Here is a 25441-nt window from a genome sequence, read left to right on the forward strand (position 1 = left end):
CCAATCAGCAATACGGATATATCATACATCTCTAGCATTCTATCTCAACACGAATATACAGTACAATTAGTCTGTACATCAACAAACATTTCTCTCAACACTGCTAAAAAATTTTTAAGGATTCATATTACTTTTGTTGTTGACGTTGAATAATGACAAGATACTCCCAAAACCTGTTCTAAAAATTATAAAATGTCAAAAAAACAAACAAACTTTGTTTTGCTCTGTTTTGGCTGCTTAGCCACTGCTCAGCATACTAGCTGTAGTAAACAAAGACAAGCATGCATACACTTGCACATGCTCTTAAGCCCTTGAGACGTTAAGTATTGCTTTGCCACTGCTAGTTAATGATACAGACTCCATCCTAGCAAAACCAATACCTGTGCAGCATCAACAGCTGATGGTGGTCACTGTCATTTTTCCACCACAAAAACACTGTCTTTCCTTCAACCCCCCTTGTATTATTGGCCCCACCCTGCCACGTGTTTTCTTCAAGCTTGTACATAAAGATCAGTTATTTTTGCTGTATTGATGTTTAGTCACCTGCAGCTGATTACAAGAGTAAATGCATGCCAGAACAAAACAAAGAACCATGTCCTCATAGTTTTGTGTCCTGTTGTTGTCAATGTCTGCACACACTCTCTACTTATGTAATATCCCCAGTTTCATGTACCACCCTGAGCTCTGTTGTCCTCCCCTGAAAAGAGCAGCTGAGCTGGGAGGTGTTTTGGCCCTACCCAGCACTTTCCTTTAATGTGTATTTGACACATGCTCGGACTCCACTCCCTTCATACTCACATGTCAGGGCAGAATACTACGAGAACACTGCAAACTCACTCACATGCTGCTCCAGGTTGTTTACCATCTACCGGCTACTGGTTGGCTGAGTCACTCTGGGTTTTTTAGGCACTCAAGACTGTTCCAATTTTAATTTTGCACTGTTTATTCTCATTTGTGTGTTTTTTTTATATATATGTGCAGTAGTATAAATATGACCTAAGAAATCTAGTGCACAAAAACAGAGATCTGCAGACTTGTTATATGGATGGCTGTCATTAGGAATATTAGTGCGAGCCAACGGTATTATGCAAGATCTTGTCTATTCAAAAAGGTACATAGCATGAATAACATTAAAAAGCATTGCAAAACATGTGCCCTTCAAGCTGAAGTATGCAGGTTTTTTGTTGTTGTTGTTGCTTTTTATGTTAAGATTAAAGATAAACCAAAAATAGGTTTAACCAATATTTTTCACAGATACTTCAATATCTGTTCACAACATTGCCATCTAAACAGACTATCAACAAAAAGCATTTTTATAAATATATAAGCTTTCAATGTCACAGAAATAGTTGGCATAATATTTGAGCTAAATTGTTATTATAATTGTTCAAATTATTCAAATATTTGTAAATAACACTATATGTTCATATTGCTGTAGACTAATAATTAAATAATTATTGTGTAGAAATAAAAACAATAAAATAGCAGAAATTACAGAAAGTATATAAATGTAAACATTTGAAATCTATCATTACTTTTGCTAATTATTTTGGTCATGTAGAATTTACACACTTCAACATTTATGCGCAAGGGACTTCAAAATGCCCTAAACTTATTTGCACAAAATAAATAAATAAATAAATAAATAAATAAAATAAAATAAATAATAATTTGTTGAGTCAGATGTTTTGGTGGCATTCCCACTTGCTTACAACAAATCAGTCAAGCATGTATATTAAACAGATCGGCATCAGTGCAGAGCAACATTTTGTTTTTATTTTATTTCATCTACTTTTTCCAATATCATCATTTTTAAACAGCAATATCCACAAAATATTAACAGTGTGCAAGAAAACATGATTTATGGCACATCCGAGAAGAACAATTACAAAAAATAGATATATTTCTTCATAATCAAGGCAGAAAGATACATATGCATACACAGGAAAAAACACAAAGTAATGGAACAGGCTGAGATTGAAATCTACTGGCTAAGGACTCAGCTACAGATATTGCCCACACAAAGCCTAAATCTCACCTCTCATGGTCATGAAAGAGCTTGATGGTGTGTGAAGTCGAACAACGTTTGGGAACGAGGAATTGAGGTTAAGGTATCACGGCCTACTCAGCACCTTAAGTGTTCTCGCTGCACGCAACGCAAATTAGAAACGGACAAGCTCCCTCGTCCTAACAGCAGGTCTCACAACTTAGAAAGAGTCTTATTAAACCCAAGCGCAGGGGAGTTTTTTTTTTTTTAAGCATACTTCAGGTAAACGCTATACTTTGGAGCACAGTGTATCCCAACACTGTTAGTCAAGAGGGTGGAGAACTCAAGCTAACAAGCTAACTTAGCTTAGCTGACTTTCACAGTGTTCGCTCCAGTGTAACACCATCAAACGTGGTACAGCAAGTTTGGCTGGTGGCTGGTCAAAAACCTTTTGTAGTGCTAGAATTATTTTAGCACTAGCTTGGTGCATTTGAGCACTTTGCACATATCAAGAAAGGCTTCATCCTAATGTGGACTACTAAGTGACTCAAGTGAGTTTGCAATAATATCGTCAGTGATGGAAAAGTCTAAGTTTCTATTTTAACACTTGAATTGATTCCATTATAATCCTTCATCTTTATATAATATGGTTCTTTATCTCCTTAAGTGTCTCTTTTTCTCCACTTACTTTGAAATGCATTAAGCCACTACACTGCTCTGCTCAGGCTTAACAGGAAGTGATGTCGCTGAAGCAGCTCTGTCCACTGATGGGCAGCAGCGTGATTCTGTTGATCACTGGATGAGTCACAGCACTCGTGACCTCCACACGCCTTAGTCATTCTTATACGGGAGCTGATGACAGCACCCATTGGCCGTGAGGAGCACAGGCCCCCTCTGTCCCACTCTAAGCCCCTATTTCCTGCACTTTGTTGTTATTTTCCAGCATTTGAAGCGGGACAATGGGGGAATTCTGTTTTAGCACTTAGCTGAATAATGTGAGTGACTGTTTGGGGATCATCACACACAAACAAAACGTCACTCCAAAAGATTGTGCATCATGTGCTGGGTGCACATTAGACATTCAGAGTTGTGGGTTGACCTTGCCCCTCATCTTTAGCATGTGACTGCTCAGGCTGAGCCGAACCCTATGGCCCGTTGCACATCCTGCCCTTAGATAGACTTAACAGCACAGACCACCTCATGAAACGTGCTTCGAACAACGCCTTTAAGCACCTTGTGTAGGCATTGTGTCAACAATCCATTCCACATTTCCTGTTTACTATCACATGTACAAGCACTGGAGCCGTCCACAGATTCCTTTCACTCACATCTTTTGCCTAGACTTAAAGAGGACAAACTGAATGGTTAAATATGAATGATGGAAGAAACGGAAATATTACACAAAGATTACAAAAAGATAAAACATCCACAAAAAAAAAAAATTAATGCGCTTTAGTTATCAAACACTGTACAGTATCATACTCAATGACTAGATTCCATGTTTCCATAGAAAGAAGAAATTGGAACAAACAAATCCAAACACCTATTCTCAAAGTTAACACCTCTGAACATATCCAAAAGAAAGTTTATACATTTTTTTCCTTCTGTATGGATTTTACAATCAAGTTTGGTTTTAGAGAAAAAAGAAATAAAATTGGCCTTATCAGGGGCTCCGACTTCAAAATGACTCAGTTTGATGAGGCATGTCCAAATCATTCATAAAATATTCATTATTATTTGATATATTTGATACTAAATATCACATATTAATTTCAAATTAATATCTCAAATAATAGGGCTCATTTTTTATACTGAACTGCACTTTAGGAGGGCACTGGGAAGGATATCATTAGGTAAATATATTTTCTGCATTATATAAAATTATTCCTTTATAACTTAGTGTTTGAGGATTCTGAAATATAGTATAAACACTAGGGAAAAAAACTAAGCATTAAACCTAATGAGTTTTTATTGATGAAAAGAAAAAAAAATAGCTCACAAACTCACAAAAATATTGGCAACTCTGGTTAATGTCTTGAATCCCTTTGTAAAACATGAAATGTGCTGTTTTGATAATAAATTTAAATCTAGAATGAACCTTTAGCTTGCAGATTCGGGTTAATACTGAACAAGCGTTTACCACAGTGTGACTGGGCTAGCCAGCTAGTCAGTCAGCAAAATCATGACTGTCTTCCTCTACTCTCCACCATCACCTATGGTAACAAGGTCAGCCGCTGCACTGAAAAACATGCTGGAATATCTCTCAGTCTTTATATAATCTTTTGAAATAGTTTACAATTTCGAAATCTGCCACCTCCTGTTAAGTACATCTATATGCATGAATTTAGACAGGCGTGCTGTGCAGATTCATTCATATAGATTCACTCAACACCAGGCTACATGACGCTAGGTATTCAGATATTGCCCCTATTTGTTTTTACCGAGAGAGTGTGGCATTTATTTTCTGGAGAATACTGTGGATCCCAGGTAAAAAGAAGTGTTGGACTGAATTGCCCATTGACTGGGGATGGGCAGCGGTTAAAGAGGGATTGGGATAGCTGGCCTAGACAAAGTAGCTATAGAATGATGCAAGGCTTCTTGTCTTTGAAAGGATTCTCTGAGGTGGGAACCCCCACCAGAAGAGGGTCACTGCGGGCGTGCTGCTCACAGTAACTCATGAGGTCTGCAGCAGCCTTAGACACCTGGGGAAAAGACAGAGAGAGAGGAAGGAGGAGAAATGGTTATACAGAGTGAAAATTGGTTACCATACACTTTGTGAATGGTTTAACATTTTACAGTAATTTTACTGTAAAACACTTTCAAAAAAATTTGACAGTATCACAATAATATTTACAGTGAAAACAGTAAAAGGACATTAATATTTCAAATGTTACACAGAATAATGAAACCTTGTATACCTTAATACGTTCGAAGCCTGCCTCGATCCTCAGCTGCTCCACCAACTTCCTGGCCTGGGCTATGTTATTAGTCGTCGACATTCTCTGCCATCGGTTATTGTGCCGAATAAAAGAAGAAAATTCTACAACAAAAAACAAAAATGCAGCAAGATTAAAACGGCAGCAGAATTTAAAGCATATACAGTATCACGTATGGACAATGTATGTGAAAAATGAGATAAAATGCTTCTTGAGGTGCTTTCAAACTCACTACATAGTTTTAGAAGACATTAGCCCCTTTCACACATAAAGTCTTTACTGGTAAATTACCGTTTAGAGATCCTGTATGAACAAGACCTTTTCAAAAATGCTGATAAATCAGTTGTAGCAATTTTCTGGTAAAGAGATGTTGTATCATTTTGAATCTCAATGATTTTCAATATATGGACAGAAACAGTTGAAACAAATACAAGTTTGGAACAACATGAAGGCGAGTATACTGAATTTTTCTTTTTGGGTGAACGGTCCCTTTAAATTACAGTCATGTCTGATAACTTTAGAAGGTCAGGCCTCAAGAATATTTTGGCTATATAAATAATATACATGTAAATCAAGATATCTGTCTGACAGCTCTGACCACACAACTACCCAGCAACATCAGTCCAGACCACCCAGTTCAGGGGGCCCATCAATCAGACTAACGGTACAACTGAAAACAGGTGCGTCTGTCCTCTGAGGCTAAACACAGAGCCTTATCTTCTCCCTTCTTGTTTTAGGACCAAGTGTTCTTACAAACAAAGTGTGTGGGGACAGATAGGCATGCACCTTTAAAATAAAAAGGGGTAACAAAATAAAACATTTCCATCATGACTTAAAGAATGTTTTTCAATGGGGTCCAAAACACTGGATCCCACTAACTTTCATTGTATGGATGAAAAAAGGCATTTTTCAAAATGCAATCTTCTGTGTTCCACAGAAAAATAAAAGTCATACTGGTTTTCATAACATAAACCATTTTGACTGTGCTCATGTCAGGAGATTTGCTCAACACAAGCCTTTCATACAACTGCATCCTCCAAAAGGTCATTTTAAGAACTACTTAGCAACACTGAGTAAATTTTAATATCAGCACACCCACAGAGAGGTGACTATCAAAGTTACCGCAGAAACACAGAAAACACTGGAGGCACTGAAAGGTTTGGTTCTTTCTGGAGACAAACACGCTCCTTGTACGCCCCCCTCCCTTTGCTCCACACGCGCGCTCTCCCAAAACAGCGCAGCACCCCTGGCATTCCAGGACGTTCCTAGAAGGGGCCGTAGTTCTAAACACATGTTGCTTAGTGCCTGGGCTTTGTCTTCTCATAGCAAACACAGTCTCTTTCACGGCTCCGTGTGCTGCATTCCAGGAAATGGGCACAGTGGCCCTGCATTCATAATTGCAGCACTCTAGAATACATTGGCATATTCATTTAAACATACAGGTCTCTCTAGATGTCTCTCTGCACACTTTTTTTTCCAACCACATCTTCCAGGAAAACTGCAAGATTTGGATAGACAGAGCAATAGTGTGTACCAAGTAGGCTCCATGTAGGCTGCTGTGATTTAATCTAATCTACTGAAAAGTAGTAAGTTTTACATGCACAAAAGTGAGAAATGTATCTTAAGTGTATTTGGGTATTAATAGGAATGTTGCAACTGAATTACTGGTAATTTGGCTGTTTTTGCAACTAAGTGTGCTTGAAAAAGTGAACCCACACAGATGCATTATACTTTCAGCACTACAACAAACAGCCTACATTGCAACTGCACCAGTGCAGATTAAAACAAGGTGGTGCATTACACAAAGTATGTTTACTTGTTCAGTTATTATGAAGTTACAGCAGGTTTTGTGCATTGTCCTGCTTTAACATATTTCAATTTTATTGCAATTAACATGCAATCTAAAAACAGTAGTAGTGCATTCTTTTAAAGCATATTATTTAATACACACTCTTTTTAAAAGTATGCTAAAGAATACTTTTTCACAAGGGGTTGTGTGCTCACAAATGTGCATTTATCAACATTTAACAGCATATTTACTTAAAAAATTATAGAGGTTTAGACAGTGTCACAAGGCACCACTGAGTGTGCAGAACTCCCTCTGGATCTTTATTTTCTCTTCAGAGTCAGTGAGGATTATTAACCTTTATCCATGACTTACACACATACACACTCCTCATTCTGTCTCTCTGAGCTGGAACCTGCAGGCTCACGTGCCAACACACCCTGTGGTCTGCAGCGCCAAGGAGAGTCTCCAAAACAGGCGTCTCTTTCTCCACTCTGTGGCATTCTGAACGAATGAGGAAGAGGAGGAGGAAGGGGGCACTGGAAAACTGCACCCCACCCTTGAGTCCCTGTGTGCTATTTTAAGCCACTTTGATTCTACAATACTTACAATTTACCCAAAATATTCAGCTAATAGACAAGGCTTTATTTGAAGACATAAACTAACTTTAATAAATGCTGCAAAACATGTTGTTCATTGTTCATGATACCTAATACTTAAGCAAACCGTGCTAACAAGCTACCAGTAAATGCAACTAACAGACCATACAACAAAATTCTTCCCATGCTTTTCTTTTCCCCTTATGACCCCTTTGGTATGTCTCTGAAGCATCTAAAAATCAAAAGGCACTTATAAATCCAGGATGCAGCGTGTAAACAGTGGTCAAGTGAGAATGTGAAGTATGCATCATTCTGTTTGGTCACAGTCTGCTCTGATACGTGTGGCTTTGCAGGCAGACTTTTTTTTTCTTAAGTTCAAAGTGAGGTGGTAGTTCCCGCCAGTTCTCCAATCAAGCGCCATTATTAAATCAAAAATCCCCTGCCTCTAACGGACACCTGGTGGCAACGTGCCGGCTCACTTAGTAATCTCCCCAGGCTCCAGATGCCTCCCTACATTCCCGCTCTTTGAGCTCTCGGCGGGAATACCGTATATTACTGTTCTAAACAAGGAGCACGAGGGAGGGAAAAAAAAGGGGGGGAGGCGAGAGAGGAAGGAAAACAGAGAGCGCTCTGGCCGTCAACAAGACCTGATCAACGGCCCATCAAGCCTGGCCAGGAAAGATCCTCTCATAAGGTGACTTCCAATGAAATTTGAGTCTAGTGATTACTTAGGCCATTGGAATTTGTGCCTGCTCATTATAGAAGCTTGTGAAAATAATAGCTGCTTATTCCTAATAGTAGTTTATGCTGTACTTAGACAGTTTAAGTTGTTATAATAATGCTTAAAATAGCTAGGTACAAAAAAATGCAATCAAATTCATGAGTTGCAGTAAACACTATGGCCATTCCTGAGTTGAAAAATTTGGAGTCGGTATAATGTTTTTGAAAGAAGCTTCTTATGCTCACCAAGACTACATTAACAGTAAAATCAGTAACATTGTGAAATATTATTACAATTTAAAATAACTGTGTTCTACTTTAAAATGTCATTTATTGTTGTGCTGGCTATTGTTATTGATTCGCTGATGAATAGAAAGTTTAAACAATTATTTATTTGAAACAGAAAATCTTTTGTACCATTATTAATATCTTTACTATCACTTTTTATTAGTTTAATGCATCCTTGATGAACACAAGTATTAATTAAAATAAAATCTTGCTAACCACTGAAACAGGAAGTTTGTGCAGAACTGGTCAAAGGCTTGTCATTTGTCATTAATTAAAAAAATAAAATAAAATAAAATAAAAAATTCCAATAAGCTGCAGTTACATCAGCCCTGATCCATGATTTACTACCAGCTAGTTGGTTGCATGGGGATGCAGCATTTGACTGGTCAAAAATCTGTGTTGTACAGGATGATTCACCAATTTTTGGTTAGTTTTCAGAAGCGAATATATGCTTAAACTAAATTCTGGCAACATTCAGGAGTACGCTAGTGTCCTTAAAGCCAGCTAACCACCAATCAGTCAAAGTAGAAAGTAAATAGATTTGCAAAATAGATACATAAGAAAAAGCAGCAACATCAAAACACTGCTCTTTTTGTCTTAGCATTGCGTCCATTTTGACGCAGCAACACTGGAACAACCAGTAGCGTGAGTTTGAGGCATGACTGTCTTGTTTTTTAATCCAACTGCAGACAGAGAGTGTGCAAAACACTCATTATTTTTCTAATTCATGGTAATTCATGAGTTCATTATAAGTTCACAGAGTTGCAATGCTGTACCACTGTGACTCCAAATGATCAACATTACTACATACCCCACCCTTTCCTGTTACTGACAGGCTCAGTCAGCTGCTGCAAAGCTATTTACAAGAATCAGAAACTGAAAACACATGCAAGCTTGATCAGCTGCACATCAAGATGCCAGAAGTGTTTTGCTCGGCTTACAGGACTTTCCAGCATAGCAGCACACTCGGAGGGGAAGGGAAATGAGGGGCAAAGAAGTAAAACGAAAGGAAATGAATGGGATTTCTCATCTCCCAGCTGAGATCATGTGACAGAGTGTTTGCTCATGTCAGCATGCATGTGCACAGAGGGGTCACAGAACATTCGTGTGCTTGTGTCCGTGTGTGTGGGTAAACAAACGGATGTGTAGAGAGACACCGAGACAGACAGACTCATGACCAGGCAGACAGAAAAATAGACAGAGGGACAAATGACTGAAGTGGGTGGAGATTGTCTGGACAGGCTTATACAACGTGTTCCCTGCAGAACCATTATTGACAGAGTTCTGGTAGACATATGTGGCATGCAAAAAAAACAAACAAAGACCTGATAATGAAATAATGAGCAATATGGGACTGTTCAAAGTGACCTTTTCTTAACAAAAAGGTCCCTAGCAACAATATGGTGAGCTTACAGTTTAATTATAATGATGGTGATGATGATGTTGAACTCTTGAGGGGACCGGCACAACGTCGCCAACACCCCATCTAAAAGTTTGATCAGACAGGTGGAGCTGGCATTGCCAGTGTGTGCATCACTCTGTGGTACCTACACCACCCTGTAAAAACTTGTTCAACAAAAAAGCAGACAAAAGAAGGATTTGAGAAGATCTGAATAGCTCAAGTCAATCCACTTTACAATAATACCTTTAAATGATCATCAAGTGAAAAATGATGCTAAGGAATTCATTAAGCATGTGTTTAACCGCCGGAGGAATTGTAGGAATGCTGTCCTATGCAATTTATGCTGAATGTAACATGAAGCTATTAGGACCACAAATCCTGGATTCACATGTAAGCCATAAATACTCTTAATGGGATACTAATGCACCATGCAAAAGTGAACACACTATAAAACAGGTTAGTTCAACCTTTTTAGGACTCCTTGGTGTACAGACAGCAAAAAAACTGACTGCAGCATTTTAAGCCTGTTCTATAATGATGTGCTTATATGACCACTTGAATGGGTTTTGTGTATGATGCTTCCATTGCAAAGCCATTAAAATAGTAATTTGTATCTGTATTGAAGTGTCATCTGAAGTGATGTACAAAGTCATATAGTTTATGTACTTTAAAATTTAATTTTATATTTAACATTTTGGGATTGGTCTTTTATGCTCACCAACTAAGAATTAGTTTGATCCAAAATACAGTAAGAAATATTAATAATATTGTGAAATATTATCATTACAAATTGTAAAATGTTTTCTATTTTAATGCATTTTAAACTGCAATTTATTCTTGTGATGGCAAAGCTGAATTTTCAGCAGCCAATACTCCAGTCTTCAATGTCACACAAACCTTCAGAAATCATTCTAGTGTTCTGATTTGGTGCTCTTAATAATCTTCTTATTATGATGATGATGATGAATTGTGGTATTTTTTCAGGATTCTTTGACGAATAGCAATTTCGGAAGAATGTTTGAAGCAAAATTCTTTTATAGCATTATACATTTCATTACTGTCACTTTTAATCAATTTAATCAATTTAATCTGTCCTTCCTGACAAGATCAATTTAATTTAATTTCTTAAAAATATTCTTGCTGACCCAAAACATTTTGAATGACAGTATACATTTAATGCATTTACTGAAGAAAAAAAAATGGAAAGGACAATGAAGCTTATAACAACTTTAACTTCTTAGCTTAAAATTTAGTTAAGTTCAACATAATATTGTAATTTTATTTAATGGATTTTTCAGAACTTTCACATTCTCTCAGATCAGCTGAAATTCAGTGGAAATAAACAGAACTAAAAGAGCAAGACCATATGAATATGAAAATATGAAAAACCAACCAATCAACACATGCATTGTACTGATTTTTTATACTTACAATCTGCAATGGAACTTGTAAGCAAAGACTTGCAAACCAACAACTACTGTGACACTTACAGTAAAAGGTTCACTCTATCAGCAACAGATACTGTAAATAGGGGCAAGGTCAAATATGCACAATGCTAGAAAAGCAAAGAAATGTGTTTCCCTACTCCCTTGGGAGGAGGCACCAATTTTGCAGGCTCTACAAATAGGCTGGGGTTAGGTTAAAAATGTGGGCAGGAGGAAAAATTAATTATTTTCAATGATCACCTACAAAGCCTGGAATGAAGGTGACAGAAGGATGTGGTCAGAAAGTGTATCTAGTCAAAACACAAAGAGCATGTGTGGGAGAGCCTTACCCTCTCTGGATCTACTTCATAGGTGATTTTTTTTTTCAGTCATGTATGGAAAGAAACTGAAGCATAAACAGTTTTTCTGCAATGACGAAACATTTAGATTGCCCGAAATCTAGAATCTAGAAATATGTGAGCAACTCTACGTGACTCAGGAAGGTGCAGGACCTGATAAACATCAGCAGTGGAACAAAAAAACAAACTGCTGCATCTTGCCCTCTTCCTATTCTGAGAATTGAGTATTTACAGGATAGCACAAATCATTACAGACTTTTCATGATTCACTGACCTCCTGAGTATGTAAGCTGGTCAAATCCTTTGTGATAGAAAGTGGCTACCCTTACGAAAAAGAAGTTTATTCAAGTGTGCTATTAGTATACTTCTTTTAAACTAAAATTACTTTTAAGTATACTTGACTTATTCTCACAAAAAGTCTAAATATATTTGAACTATACTATATCCTAAAATCCATTTTTTTTTATTGTTATATGGTAGAGGGCGCTAGTACACATCTTCTGTACAGAATTAAAAAAAAAAACACAAGTGAAGAAGAAAAAGAAACAACAGATACTAACACATGTAATCTAACATGATCATCTGACATGAAACAGCATCAAAACTGTAACGTTATGGAATAAAATGTCGACCGATGAGGAGGTAATAATTACAGTCAAGGTTTTTATGGTGCTGATCAACTCCATCTATGTTTTAATTATCATTATTTATTTTTATTTAGAAAACTTACCCACATTTGTGTTTATAAAAAAAGAACTCAATAATTTATGAAACTTAACCACATTAAAGTGTTTAAAAAAAGAATGCATGAAGCTGGTATAAAATGTTTTGTTTACAAGCAGATACCCTGTTCTTTCTTTGGATGTTTTGTATGTTCAGATATTCATATAACACAATAAATACAAATTAAAACCTAAATAAGGACATAGTAGTATACTTAAAGTATGATGTAAAGTTCACTTAAAGAAAACTTATGAGTATACTTGCAGCATAAAACTACTAAACTAGTAGTTTACTGAGACTATACTTCAAAGTGTACAGTATTCCTATAAGTTCACTTTTAGTATAATTGCAGTACAAACTACAAACATAGAGGTAAACTAGTTGTGTACTCAAAGTTTGCTACTGTTATACTTAAAGTATACTTTTATATACTAGAAAGTGGGCCAATTTAGTCCCAATGAGTATTGAAACAGTACACTTACAAGTATACTACTAGAACACTGATATTTGTATACTTGCTACATAAAGTAAAAAATAAAACTTAAAAATATACCTGAACTTTACTTAAGTATACTTAATAAAATATACTTGAAGTATACTACTTTTTGGTAAGGGTAGAAGTGGTTGATTTGGCTCACTCAACGGTCACTCATGCAAACATGTGGTTCCAGCATAATGTGCGTACACATTGGACACAGACAAGGCCTTTGAGGTGAGAATCAGAGCCAGGTGTTTAGAAATTAACCATTGTGATCAGGCAGTAAACAATCACACAGGGCAGAACAGAGAAAGTGACTAACCGGCCTCTTTCACAACAACCGGCTTCCTCCCCCGGGCCGCTTCCTTATAAGGGCAAAGGAAGCTGAATAGACGGAAGTGGGGAACTCCTAAGGGGTGCGAGGCAGCTTCCAGTAAGTATGAGTGGCACTTATCTGGGGGATTCTGAGCTGATGTGTCAATTACCTAATAGAGCATTCGGTCTGATTTTCTGCTCTTGGAGTGAGCAGCCGTTTACACTGGAAAGTCTGCACCATGTTTAACAAACGTTCCACATGTATCATTCTGAGCCGTGGAGAAGAAAGACGTGTGGTGGAAACATTAGCCATGTTTTTCACAATCTCTTTCAGAGCTGTGCCAGCTACGGGGACACTGCGTTTGGACTGGAAGGGTCTGAGATGGGACACCGTGGTTAGATCCGTCCTTGTGGGAATGTACATGCGTGGAGGTTAGGAGATATTTGAGATGACGCGAGACTCATCTGGTCAAGGCAGCCTGTGACGCAAGAGCACTGCTCATCTCTTCCCTCTTTGCTCCCTGATAAAACCACAGCACTGTCCACTACCAACAAAGTCATAATGAAGTCAAAATGCACAGTTTTAGTATTTTATGAAATACTACAGATTTTGCATTAGTCTTGTTATGGTCAATAACTGATAAATGGCAGACATTCATTTTACTATTTGTCTAAATAACACAAAAATACCAAAAACTAAACTAGATAATGCTTTTAAATGCTACAAAGTCAATTTAGCCATATTAGAAGAATAAATATTAGAAGAAAAACTAATGAGAAACTAAACAAAAATGAGAAATGCTGCAAATTGCCAACTAACTGAAATAAAAATGTTGAAGTATTAAAATTGCTATAACTAAAAATAAATATGAACTAAAGCTATATAAAAACAAACTGAAACTGAAAATATAGAAATACGAGCTCATATAAATAATAATAAATAAATATAATTACATAATATAAATATAGCATATAAATAACATTAAAATATATTTCCAATATCTACTGTTAAAACAAATCACTAATACTGGCCAGTAACTGATATGGCACAGACATACTGTGCATACCTAAGATAAAGTGTTGCAGAACACCTGCAAAAGGCTTAGTATTAATTAGAATGATTACGCAAACTGTCCAAGGCTACAAGAAAGGCAAGTGACCTTTGTTCCAGACTCTTGCATTCTTACTGGGAAACCCTGTCTCTTTCTCTTTGAATCTGATATTATAGCTGCAGGAAGTGACAGCATGCTGTTGTGCAGCGCTACAAAGCTTGTCTATCTCTCCAAACAGCCCACTAGATGATCTATGTGTAACCTCTGTGACATCTGACAAGTGCCAGTTCTACTGACACCCTCCTCCGCTGACCACTACGCTGCTTTACTTGAATCTACATTCCATGACGCAAATTACACGCATCTCCTCCAAGCTCTATATACATAAACAAGAGTAACGTATGCATGGTTCAACAGGCAGTTCACCTAATGTTCTCCATTCCTTCTTGAAAACCTGTGTATACATACCCCTGTGTTTGCCTGTGTTCTTGTGTTTCCCTGTAGATGCTCATGTCTTGTTCGCCTGGTTTTGCACCTGCTCTTTATTTCTTGTATTACTCCATCATCTGCACCTGGATCCGCCTCATCTTGTCTTCATCATTCGACCCATCATTACAACAGCCTAACATTTGACTTGTATTGCAGAAAATATGGTAAATAATGCTAAACTAACACTGATGTGCACAGATTGCACTTAACATTAAAACTTATTTTTATAAAAATCATGAAAATATTCACACACCGAATGCCAAAATTAATAAAGAATCAACAAAGAATATTTTCACATGACATTTGTTTAATGGTGTTTTTTAAATGTTATGGCTCCTGTTAAACAAATCACAAAAAAAAAATAGCAATACAAGCTTATTAATATAATTATGGTCATTTATGTAGAGATTTTTTATCCAGTTAGCCAAGCTGTTTTTGTAAACCATCGATCTCATGCATATGTACACAGACCAACAAACAGCCCATAGAAGGATAACTGATTCATTTTTCTGTCATGTAGTCGAGTATAATTCACACAATGATTAAAAGGCCTCCCCTTAGGTGGAACAAGTCATCATTGTACAACAGAGACGTTTCCAAACTGAAGCACATGGAATCAATTGCACATGACTTGTAATGGAGACAAATCTTGATAATTACTATTGCAGGAGCGGAGGCAGCTTTATTAAAGTGACAATTCACTAATGTCACACAGTTTTATAAATGGTGACCAAGGGGGAGAGAGAATGAGACGGAATGTTTAGAGTCAGTCTGCAGTCGCTCTCTGTGTCTGCCGCCGCCTAAAACAGCAGGGCATTAGAGAGATATATGGCAGGGCATTTCACACTTCTGTTGTGAAACTGTGTAAAGCAGGCAGTTCACATGCATGGCAGAGGATTTCTGATCTGGTCCCCACTGGACTCCTGCTGAGAAGGGCAGCTGCACAGGTGTCAAACCTCACTCCTGCTTTCCCAAATAAGCCACCCTCAGTGAAAAGAGTGTAACTGACTTCTGTACCACAATAGAGCTACCAGGTCTGTTTACATGCAAAGGACTACGTGGAAAGGCTGCTAGGATGATCCAAATTCCAATCTGATATGTAACTGTGAGAAGTGTTTTTGTTGTTGTTGCAGTGAAATGGAGGAAGTCAGCTAAACTGTTCCTGTAAATGAGTAAAAAAAAAAAAAAAAAAAATTATATTATATTTTATATATATATATATATATATATATATATATATATATATATTATATAGATATATATATATATATAATATATATATATATATATATATACTTCTTGCAAACAACATATTTCCTTGACCTGAAGAAAGTAAACAACTGAGAGTCTTTGAGTTTCTTCCTCTATTGCAGGACTACCTGTAAAGACCTGGTCAGGTGCCAAGAATGTTGTTGTTTTTTAAATGCATCATACAGACAATTGTTCGGTATGATGCATTTAAAAAACAACAGCATTCTTAAGTGACACGTCCTTTTTCCAGCATGGTTATATTTTGCAGTGATCAAACTAAAGCTGCACAATTAACTACAAAAATGATCATGAAAAATTGATCATGATAGTCTTGATTAAAAGATAAAACAGCAATGAAATAATTTAGGAATCAAATTTTAGCTTGTTTTGAATGTGTATAGCCATCAAAAATAATTTGTGTTACTTTAAGTTAAATAGAAATGCTTGCAGCCTTAGACTAAACCAAAACCCATGAAAACTGGTTTTCCCCTGAGCAGTTATGCATGACTGCTGAACCTTTGGCCTTGGTTTGCAGGATAGGACTCAGTGTTAGGAAGCCACACCTCTTCTCTTAAATCTTCCTCATGGTGAGGACGTTTACAAAGCATGCAAAGGCCCTAAAAATAGGTCAGTGCTCCAGGAGCTTAACCTACTTGCTTAAGTATGAGAGGAAAACTGTATTTATCACCAACACCGGCAGACAGCCTAGTCCACACCAAGACTATTATCTGAATATCTGCCGAGCCTTTAAGGGCATTGAAAAGAAAAGCAGTATAATTAGTAAATTCATATAAGAGAGGCAGATATTAGAGTTTGTTGTTTCAAGTGTTTAGCTGTAGGACTGAAAAATGTTTTGGTGTGTTGGTGGCAAAACAGCCAGGTGTCAACTGCAGCACCCTGTTCCCCTGATTGCATCTCGGGAGCGGGGGGGAGTGGGGGGGGGGGGTTTGGAGCAGCCAGGATCCCCCGTCTAGCCATGAGAAGGGTCAACTTGTTTCAGACTTGGGTCAAAGTTGAGTCTTGGGTGCCAGTGATCACAGGTTAGCCAATATCTCCCACTGCATGACTAGCCTCGACACAGCACATCTGTGTCATTTTTTTTTATGCCTAAAATGTGAGAAATAATGCTTGAATATTATACCAGTTAGTATTATACTATACTTTCTACAGTAATTTTTTAACATGCATTATTATTTAATGCAATACAGTAAATTTAATGTTATATTTATACACATTAAATCTTATAATATATACACTTAAATTTATTATTAATATATACAATAAAAGACTATTTATTTATTTATTAGAAGAAAACAAACAACTAAATAAATAACAGTCGATATCACTTTCAGTTAATTTGGCACACTAGCAAATGAAGTTTGAGTCGAGTTTATGGCACTGTGGGATACAGCATTCCACACTGTGTGCTCAAGTTGTATACTGCATATTTTGTCATCCAGCCATTCTATGCATACAGAAACTTTGCATACCATGCACTGTGTACATACTGCAGAACAAGTTATATAGTAGTATGCAATTCCAAATATGCTCTATGCTTGTAACATGCAGTCACAATGCAAAACAGCTCAGAATTCACATGAATCATGAAACGCTAACAAACAGCCTGTGTTCCTATATTTGGCTATCAGCTGACTTACACCTTATACAGCTAGTTTACTTGGAAAGGTAAGAGAGAGCAGCATGAATGCTCATGAACTTTAGAGTTTGCTGATGTTGTTTAGAAAGCAGAAAAGACAGTAGCTTACTGCTAGTACACCAGACAAGTTGCTCAGAACGATTATGTTATCAAATCAGCCAGAACATTTAAAGAACAACAGAATAAAAACTTTGTTATGTTCTAGATGTAATCATCAACTTCGAACATATTTTACACTTCCAGAACAATTCCTTTCAGTGTGCAACTCAAATAAAAAAATAAAAATAAAAAAAAATGAAGCTTTAGTTTTCCAAGGAGGAATCATTAAAATTCCAGTGAAAGGAACGTTACAAATAAAAACGGCATTCCTGCAGCTCTTCAGTAGTTCACTGGAGCTTACAGCCATTCAAACCATTCAAAACATGTACCTAGCCTCTAGCCATCAGTGTACCTCACACATGGATGAAAACTTTCATGCAAATACATTTGGCAGTGCAAACAGAGCCCAGGGTAAGTCATAAGGGAAATGTTTAATTACGTTTCCAAAATATTTGCTGTAACACTTTATCAGAATACGAGTATGAATACTTCCTATACATTGTGTGTGTGTGTTTCCCTACATTTTCCAACAATAAATATTTTATAATAATAATTTATATAATAATTACATATTTAATAATAATTATAACATTTATTATTATTTTATGAATATTTTCGGCTCTGTGACAAATTGCTTATGTTCCTCGCTCTAGGTAAATGCACAAAATGTTATGTAAATGCAAATGTAATAATATAATTGAAAATGACACTATATAAATCTTAAGAAATATCTGCAAATGTGCATATAGCCCACTAAAACAGCATTAAATAAAATACTATATAAGAGAAGGAGGAGTGACAGAGGCAGTAGTGTGCAAGTAGTAAATGCGCAATTCACTGCACCCCCAGCTGCGATTCATGAGCTAGGTGTGTGTGGGGGCTGCACACGCACACACACACACCCCTCCGCATATGTAGGTGAGAGTGGGAGACTGATCTATATGCTGGGGAGTATATGAGCATAAAACAGGGAGAGGAGGAATGAGGGAGTGCATCAGCAACCGTTACTCACTTTCTCCCACGTGACATTCCTCTTTTAACGACAAAAACGAAAGCGAGCAAAGAGCAGCAGGAATGCGGCCAACAGTCGAGCTGAATAGGGACTTCTGAATGCCAAGGAGATCATGAAGAGGCAGTGGTGAAAATAACAACGGCCTTTTTTTAATGCCACCTAGTCCAAATCACACACAGTAGTCGTTATTTTTGGATAAGCTGGTCTGTGTGCTTGCATCTCTAGCACTTGTCTCAGATGCAAGCACATTATATAGCACACTATAAAAGCTGCTACATAATCCTGCCATGTGGACCTTCAGGGAAGTGATATAAGCAGTTACAAGTGCATTCCCAAGAGACCTACTGTCTCTGTGAGGAAGGGCAGATTGTTTATGCAACAACTACAGGCACCTGTCATGTACCTGAGGAATATGAAATGATGTGAATGTCAGTTAGTCCAAATTTTTCATCCACTCTGCTGCAAACTGGAAAAAAAGCTGCTGACTCATATTTTTAAAAGCTCACTACACAAATAGCATAGTCATCATGACCCGGGCAATTTTGAAGCTTCTATCTCGCCAAGCCTTTCATAACACCTTCAGCTCTTTCACAACACAGACAGAGTAAAGGACTTAACATCACAAAATCTATCACATGTTCTGTAGCTATTTTCAGCACTGCCTTTTCTCCTATTTTTAGCACTTAAAAAGCTACAATTGAAATTTACTGCATTGATTATTACAGAAAAAGATGTCACATATTAGCTATGTAATAACCAAAGACTGTATAAAAACAGGTAATTACATATCCAACAGCTTATTGTTTAGTCTGAAAGTCAGTGCAAGACATGCATGACTGTCTATCAGTCACTGCAGGCTTCTAGTCAGTGTATGGCAAAAACAGAAATGACCACAGTCCCTACAGTATATTTCCTGTCTGCCTCAAAAAAATCATGACACTGTGTTTGTGTAAAATTCAGACTTAAGTATCTGAAGGTGTTTTCCCTGAAGCATGTTTTTCCAAACAGGACCCAATACTTTCCCCCCACAGTCTGAGTGAGTCAGCTGACGCAAGGCAGCAAGAATCTGGTCAGGGGTTTCGTTCTGTCTAGACTGAGCAGAATGTAACTAGAGATGGAATCAAAGTGGAAAACAAAAGCAGAGCCTCTGCAGTGAAGTCCTATACTGCCACTCTGTGGTGCAGAGTATGTATGACATGCTTATATAGGACTATTGTACTCTGTAGATGTATTTACATAATATTATACATATTCAAAAAAAAATCATTTATTATTTAACTTAGAATTTATTATTATTTCTTTCAGCATAACAAGTGAAAAGCTGAAAATGAACATTTCAGTCGATTTTCAGGGTTTGGTATGCCCCCTTTTCTTCCATTTCACTTAATATTTAAATTTCTTTAAAAGTATTATTATTATTATTTTACAGTTAAAAAAAAAAAGTATGAAAAAATTATTTCTAGGTTTAAATAAGAAGATTTGAATCACAGATTTTCAATGTGGTCTCAGACTCCTGGTCTCCATTTTATGAATATGGAAAACTATGTATATATTTTTCATGCTGTGGTGTGACAACCTTTGCATTTTTAAAATTCCCAAAATATTAATTTTAAATGGTTCATTAAGGTTTTTTTATTTTGTTTTGTTTTTTTGACAATACAGGACTGCTTTAACCATCTTGTAGTTAATCCAAAGCAAAGCGGGAATTATACCAGCCAATTCTAAAGAAAAATGTCATGACATCTGTCCAAGAACTGAATCCGAAGAGAAAGTGGGTCATGCAGCAAGAAAATGACCCCAAGCACACAAGTCGTTCTACCAAAGAATGGTTAAAGAAGAACAAAGTTAATGTTTTGGAATGGTCTGGTCAAAGTCCAGACTTAATCCAATTGATGTTGTGAAAGGACCTGAAGCAAGCAGGTCATAGGAGGAAACCCACCAACATCACAGAGTCGAAGTGGATCTGTACTGAGGAATGTTGTTTTCTTATTTATCTCGTGCTCTCAACATAACAGAGGTTGTTTTCTCATTATCACAACTTTATTTTATTGTGATGTCAATATAACAAAAGTTTTCTCATTTTCACAAATTTATTTTTAAAATTAAGTCATGATAATAAGAAAACAACATTTGATATGTCGAAGTCACGATCACGAGAAAACACGAAAGAAAAATAATCATAATCCAATGCCTCTTAGGACTTCTGTAACAAATACAGATACTATAAATAAAAACTTTCAGTTCTACAAACAAATAATGCGCAAAATAATAAGTATCATTAACCTCATACAAGCAAAAAAAAATAAAAATCAAAATTACTGTTGCTTTGCTTTCCTTGTTTGATTTCTAGACAAATCAAACATAGGATCTGAATCCCTATCTTTTATCAAATGTGCAAACAACATGTCAATTACAAGCAATACGCAATTTAAAAGCATGTACACATCAACTGTCTATACATTAGCACTGAACCACAAGGAGGCCTCATCTATCTCTATTAACAAAACTGAACTGTGGACCTGGGTGGTTGCTATGGATACAGCTCATCGCAGGCTGCACAGAGTATGTGCATGAATCAGAGGAGTATTGTTACTTTGACGCCCCCATGTGGTCAAAAGTGGTCATGCTGCATCAGATAACCTGTAGGCCTCAACATAAAATTCCCTGCCAACGGAGTACAAACATAACAAACATCTGCATTCATATTCAGATCATTATAACTTTTTATTTGCTAAATGTGTCTTACCTGGATGATGGAGAGGCTGGGGACTAAAGCTGGCTCAGGGCCCTGGAGGCAACTTTGCTTGTCTAGAAAACACAAACACAAGGTACAAATTATTTATCATAACTAGTAAAGATTCAAGCAATGTGTTATTTACCTATTATACCTATTATCATTTTAATGCATAATAAAAATTATTTATATATAATATAATTAGTTTTATCTGTGAATAATAGTATTGCTATAACAGGTATATTTCAATTTAAAAGTGACTTAACCAACCAAAAAAGTAAATATCAAAAAAGTGTTACAAACAAAACATTGTTTAATGATATGCTATAGAAATATAAATTAATATGAATATATTTTATTGACAACTATATAACAACTACTATAACTATATAACAACTATATAACAAGAAAAACTGAAAAACAATCAATTTGATCACCAGGGGGCAGTGTTCTGATGCAAGGCCACTAACATAATTCATATAATACAGATTAGGTCAGAATTAGCATTATTGCAGTCTTAATCTACTTTAAGTAGCTATGCAGAATTAATCTGCCCCACCACCATCTGTGGGGTTTTGTTTTCATGCCTCTCTAATCATGACATGGAAATATGCTCAGACAGGCTTTAACCAAGCAAGTGTACACATACTGTAAATTCTACCCTATTTTTACTTGGGTTAATATCTGTGAATTGGTACTCCATACACAGAATCATAATTGTCAAAACCTTTAGTCTTGCTCTTTTCAACTAATAATACCATTTAATGTTTCAATATCACTGACTTTTATTACACTACTATAGCATAATGATTTTTTTTAAAACCCATTTCACACTAAAATAGACTTTTGTATTAATAGTTAACATGTCACAATACATCAATCCTATAAATATGCAATACTGCATTAAAAATAAAATAACCCAACATATTTATAGTCTAATCATAACTGGCAGCACTTTCTTCATACGGTTTCAAAGTTGTACACGAGATGGTGAAATAATGTGCTTTACAGCTATAACCATTATTCATGCTGTCAAAACAAACATTTCCAACCAGGCAAACCAGAGCAGAATGAGAGAGATGTGAGGCGGCAAAATCAAAACCTATGAATAATTAATCTCATCTCATTCAATGGAGCCTGAGTATGATCCTAGCCAAACAAAACCAAGTGGCCACCTTCTGCATTTTGCCAACCATCTGTTACTGTATACAGAAAATGTATGTACTGTGTAAAATTAATGTATTTTTTAATTAGGGTTTCTATGGAATAAGTGAGTTGAGCGAGTCTGTTCTGTAATTAGTGCACAGGTCCAGATGTAATTATAGGCCTATTCGTGTCCCTGGAAGCATTCACATGGGAAAAATACAAATCACTTCCAAGCCATCTGATTAGTTTGAACTAACTCATTGTAAATACTTTGTATCATTAGTAATTCAACAATATGTACAATCAATATACACTGCTTAATTACTAAATTATAAATACTAAGTCAATATGTCCATGTGCTTTTATATTGATATGTTTGGTCCATTCAGGAGAGGGGGAGGTAGTATTTGCACCTGCACTAGACAATGTGACATATAAAAGACCTGAAATAGCATATGTCAGGTGAGTATACAGTATACAGCATTAGGTACATCAATAGGACATGGCATAGCACTCAGGACTTTTGTAGTAAATCTAACCAAACCCAGTGCACTGTGTACTAGCACACTGTGAATTCTGTGGCTCAGTATGGTAATGTTGCCAAAACCGTGATAATGGCTCACCATGAGGTCACTTTCTATAATAGGTAAACAGGAGTGGATCCATCAGCTCTCCAAATGTAGCATGTCCATTGACCAGAGCAAATCAAACTTTATTTGTTGAATGTACTTGCTCTTACTGTTCAGGAGGAGCCTAGTTATTTAAACCCACTCTGAGATTTCCCTATAAAGGAGAACTATGACAACAAAAATGAACTTGGCATGCATAACAAAATTATAATACAACAGACCACTGGAGACGTGCAACAAGCAACAAACTCAAACAGGTATGATGAAGTCTATATATAAATCTTGCTTCATCTCCCAAGTCATTTAAAAAAAACAACTTCAACTTCAAATAATATAATTTATTGATTAGCTTTACATTATCTAAAATGCGATTAGACATGACTATTAATACCCATACGAAGTAACTAGATGATATTTGGCATATCCACATTTATTGTAATAGTCTTGCCAAAAGAGGATGGGCTCCCACAGTCGAGTCTGGTTCTTCTCAAGGTTTTTCCCCGTTCATCTAAACATCTTACAGTTTTCTGTTCCTTTGCCCCAGAGGGTTGTTCACTGGATATTCTGTAGAGCTACTATGAACCGAGATCTACAGAGAAAAGTTCTATAGAAAGGAATTGTATGTGCCTATTAATTATGCACAAACCTACAAGTAAACTACAGTATGAATGTAAGCAAAAGCAGGCCTGTGGAGCTGATATTGTTGCTGCTCGTTAGTTTTTGAGCTTTTTCAAAGACCAGAGCTGTATAACTGCATTCAGACGATATTTTATCCTGACATCGTCACAATAAATCAGCCCAAAACCATGCAGAAGAGCAGTCAGTTGCATATCTGCCATAACGCACAGCATTTTGCTCCAGAGCTCTGTTGCTGTGGGTAGGCCTTGCTCACACTGATGGAAAGACAATGCGGGCATTTTGACAAACGGTACACTATGTACGCCTCCCTGCCTATAGCTCTGAAGACTCCATCAAACGATGTATACAATGTACAAGCCCGTGATGACCCGGTGCTTTAAAAATCAGCCACAGAATAAGATAATATAGAAGGCGTAAAAGTGTTGACAGGAGGCGCAAAAAAGCTGCTGCTTCTCGCCTGTGAGCCAAAGAGCAAAGCTTGATTCACGCAAACACCCAAATGCCAAGCTTGTCCGGACATTTTTTTCCAAACGCAGACACATAAAATGTACAATGTACTAAATATTATTGATAAGAAGCCCACTCCCCACCCCACAGGACAACGCTCGGAAAATTCAAGCGGTTTCGGATTCGTGACACCGGTGGAGTGGAGCGCCGCGCGCCCTGCCTAGCGCAAACGCATTAAAAACCAGGCGTTTCGGCAAAGCAGACGGATGCTTGATTACAAACCTGAAGGAAGGAAGAAAATAAGAGCTTGTTGTATACTCACCTCGTCTACAGTGATTGTGGAGGTAATTTAAAGGGCCAGGTTCGCGCAGATTGTTACCCCACCTACCAAACAAACACCACCCCCTCCGTGCACCAGTGTCCACCCAGTCAGTCCCCCACCACTGGTGACAGCGTTCTCGCACACAAACTTGCTTTCCTCTCCTGGGAAAAAGCTGACTCGGTTCTGAGTGAAATAAGGCGGCTCTTCGTTAAAATCGAAAACCAATCAGTTTCGCCAGCTCTGCCCTCTCCACCCTCATCGGGAGCCAACGGGTTTGGTTGCGTCTGTCGGTGAACTGTTTCGCTGCTCTATGGGGTTTCTCTGGCTTTGAGCTGTCGAGCGCTCAGAGAAGCACACTTTAAGCAGCGGTTCATCGACCCAGTCTTCATAAGCCAACACATTTGGGCGCACCGAACCCGAGCCCGTCTTGCACCGCAGTGTGCAGTAACGCCTGCTGACCCAAGAGGGCACTGATGCACAATGTCTGTTAATACCGTCCACACATCTGCAAACCAGTGCTAAGATTGAAGGGCGACAACAGAAAAACTAAATATATCTTATTTTGTTAACGAAATTTTTGATGTTACATGAAAGCAATTTTTTTACGCAGAAACCAATTTTGGTATGTTCTGCTTGCTGACTTGCTGACGACGATTAATATATGCACGATGTTTAATAATTTCCTTTGATATTTGATTTATTTCTACTTGTTATTTCTCTTTTTTCCCATTTTCTTTACTTTCTTTCCAAGTGTTATTGTTAAAATGTATTCCTCTGAACTAACTACTATCTGTTTTTACTAGTAGTATTTTTTAATAGGCAATCCAATCCTTTATAGTAACAATCTTAAGGTTATGTATTCCGCCTTTACGAGTACTTTTTATCAGATACTAGTATCTATTCCAGTTGTTGCTGGAATAAGTAGGCTACTAGTAATTAGTAAACTA

The 25441-nt window shown here is 37.0% G+C and overlaps 1 protein-coding gene across 1 annotated transcript; it reads right to left on the reverse strand.

Annotated features, from left to right (window-relative positions):
• Positions 1-1754: 1754 nt before the first annotated feature.
• Positions 1755-24897, reverse strand: gng7 (guanine nucleotide binding protein (G protein), gamma 7). Its single transcript, XM_042776678.1, has 4 exons — positions 24495-24897; positions 21324-21385; positions 4906-5027; positions 1755-4689 (listed from the first exon to the last, which is right to left on the reverse strand). Exons 3-4 carry the CDS (start codon positions 4984-4986, stop codon positions 4564-4566), a joined length of 207 nt encoding a protein of 68 aa, XP_042632612.1. The 5' UTR covers positions 4987-5027; positions 21324-21385; positions 24495-24897; the 3' UTR covers positions 1755-4563.
• Positions 24898-25441: the final 544 nt, after the last annotated feature.

The sequence above is a fragment of the Cyprinus carpio genome, chromosome A2 (assembly GCF_018340385.1).
Source record: "Cyprinus carpio isolate SPL01 chromosome A2, ASM1834038v1, whole genome shotgun sequence".
NCBI lineage: Eukaryota > Metazoa > Chordata > Actinopteri > Cypriniformes > Cyprinidae > Cyprinus > Cyprinus carpio.

Excerpts from the sequence above, each read along its gene's own strand:
- gng7 (XM_042776678.1), bottom strand. The coding sequence starts at position 4,986 with ATGTCGACGACTAATAACATAGCCCAGGCCAGGAAGTTGGTGGAGCAG. Across the intron at positions 4,690-4,905 it reads CAGGCTTCGAACGTATTAAG|GTGTCTAAGGCTGCTGCAGA; the intron begins GTATACAAGGTT and ends TCTTTTCCCCAG.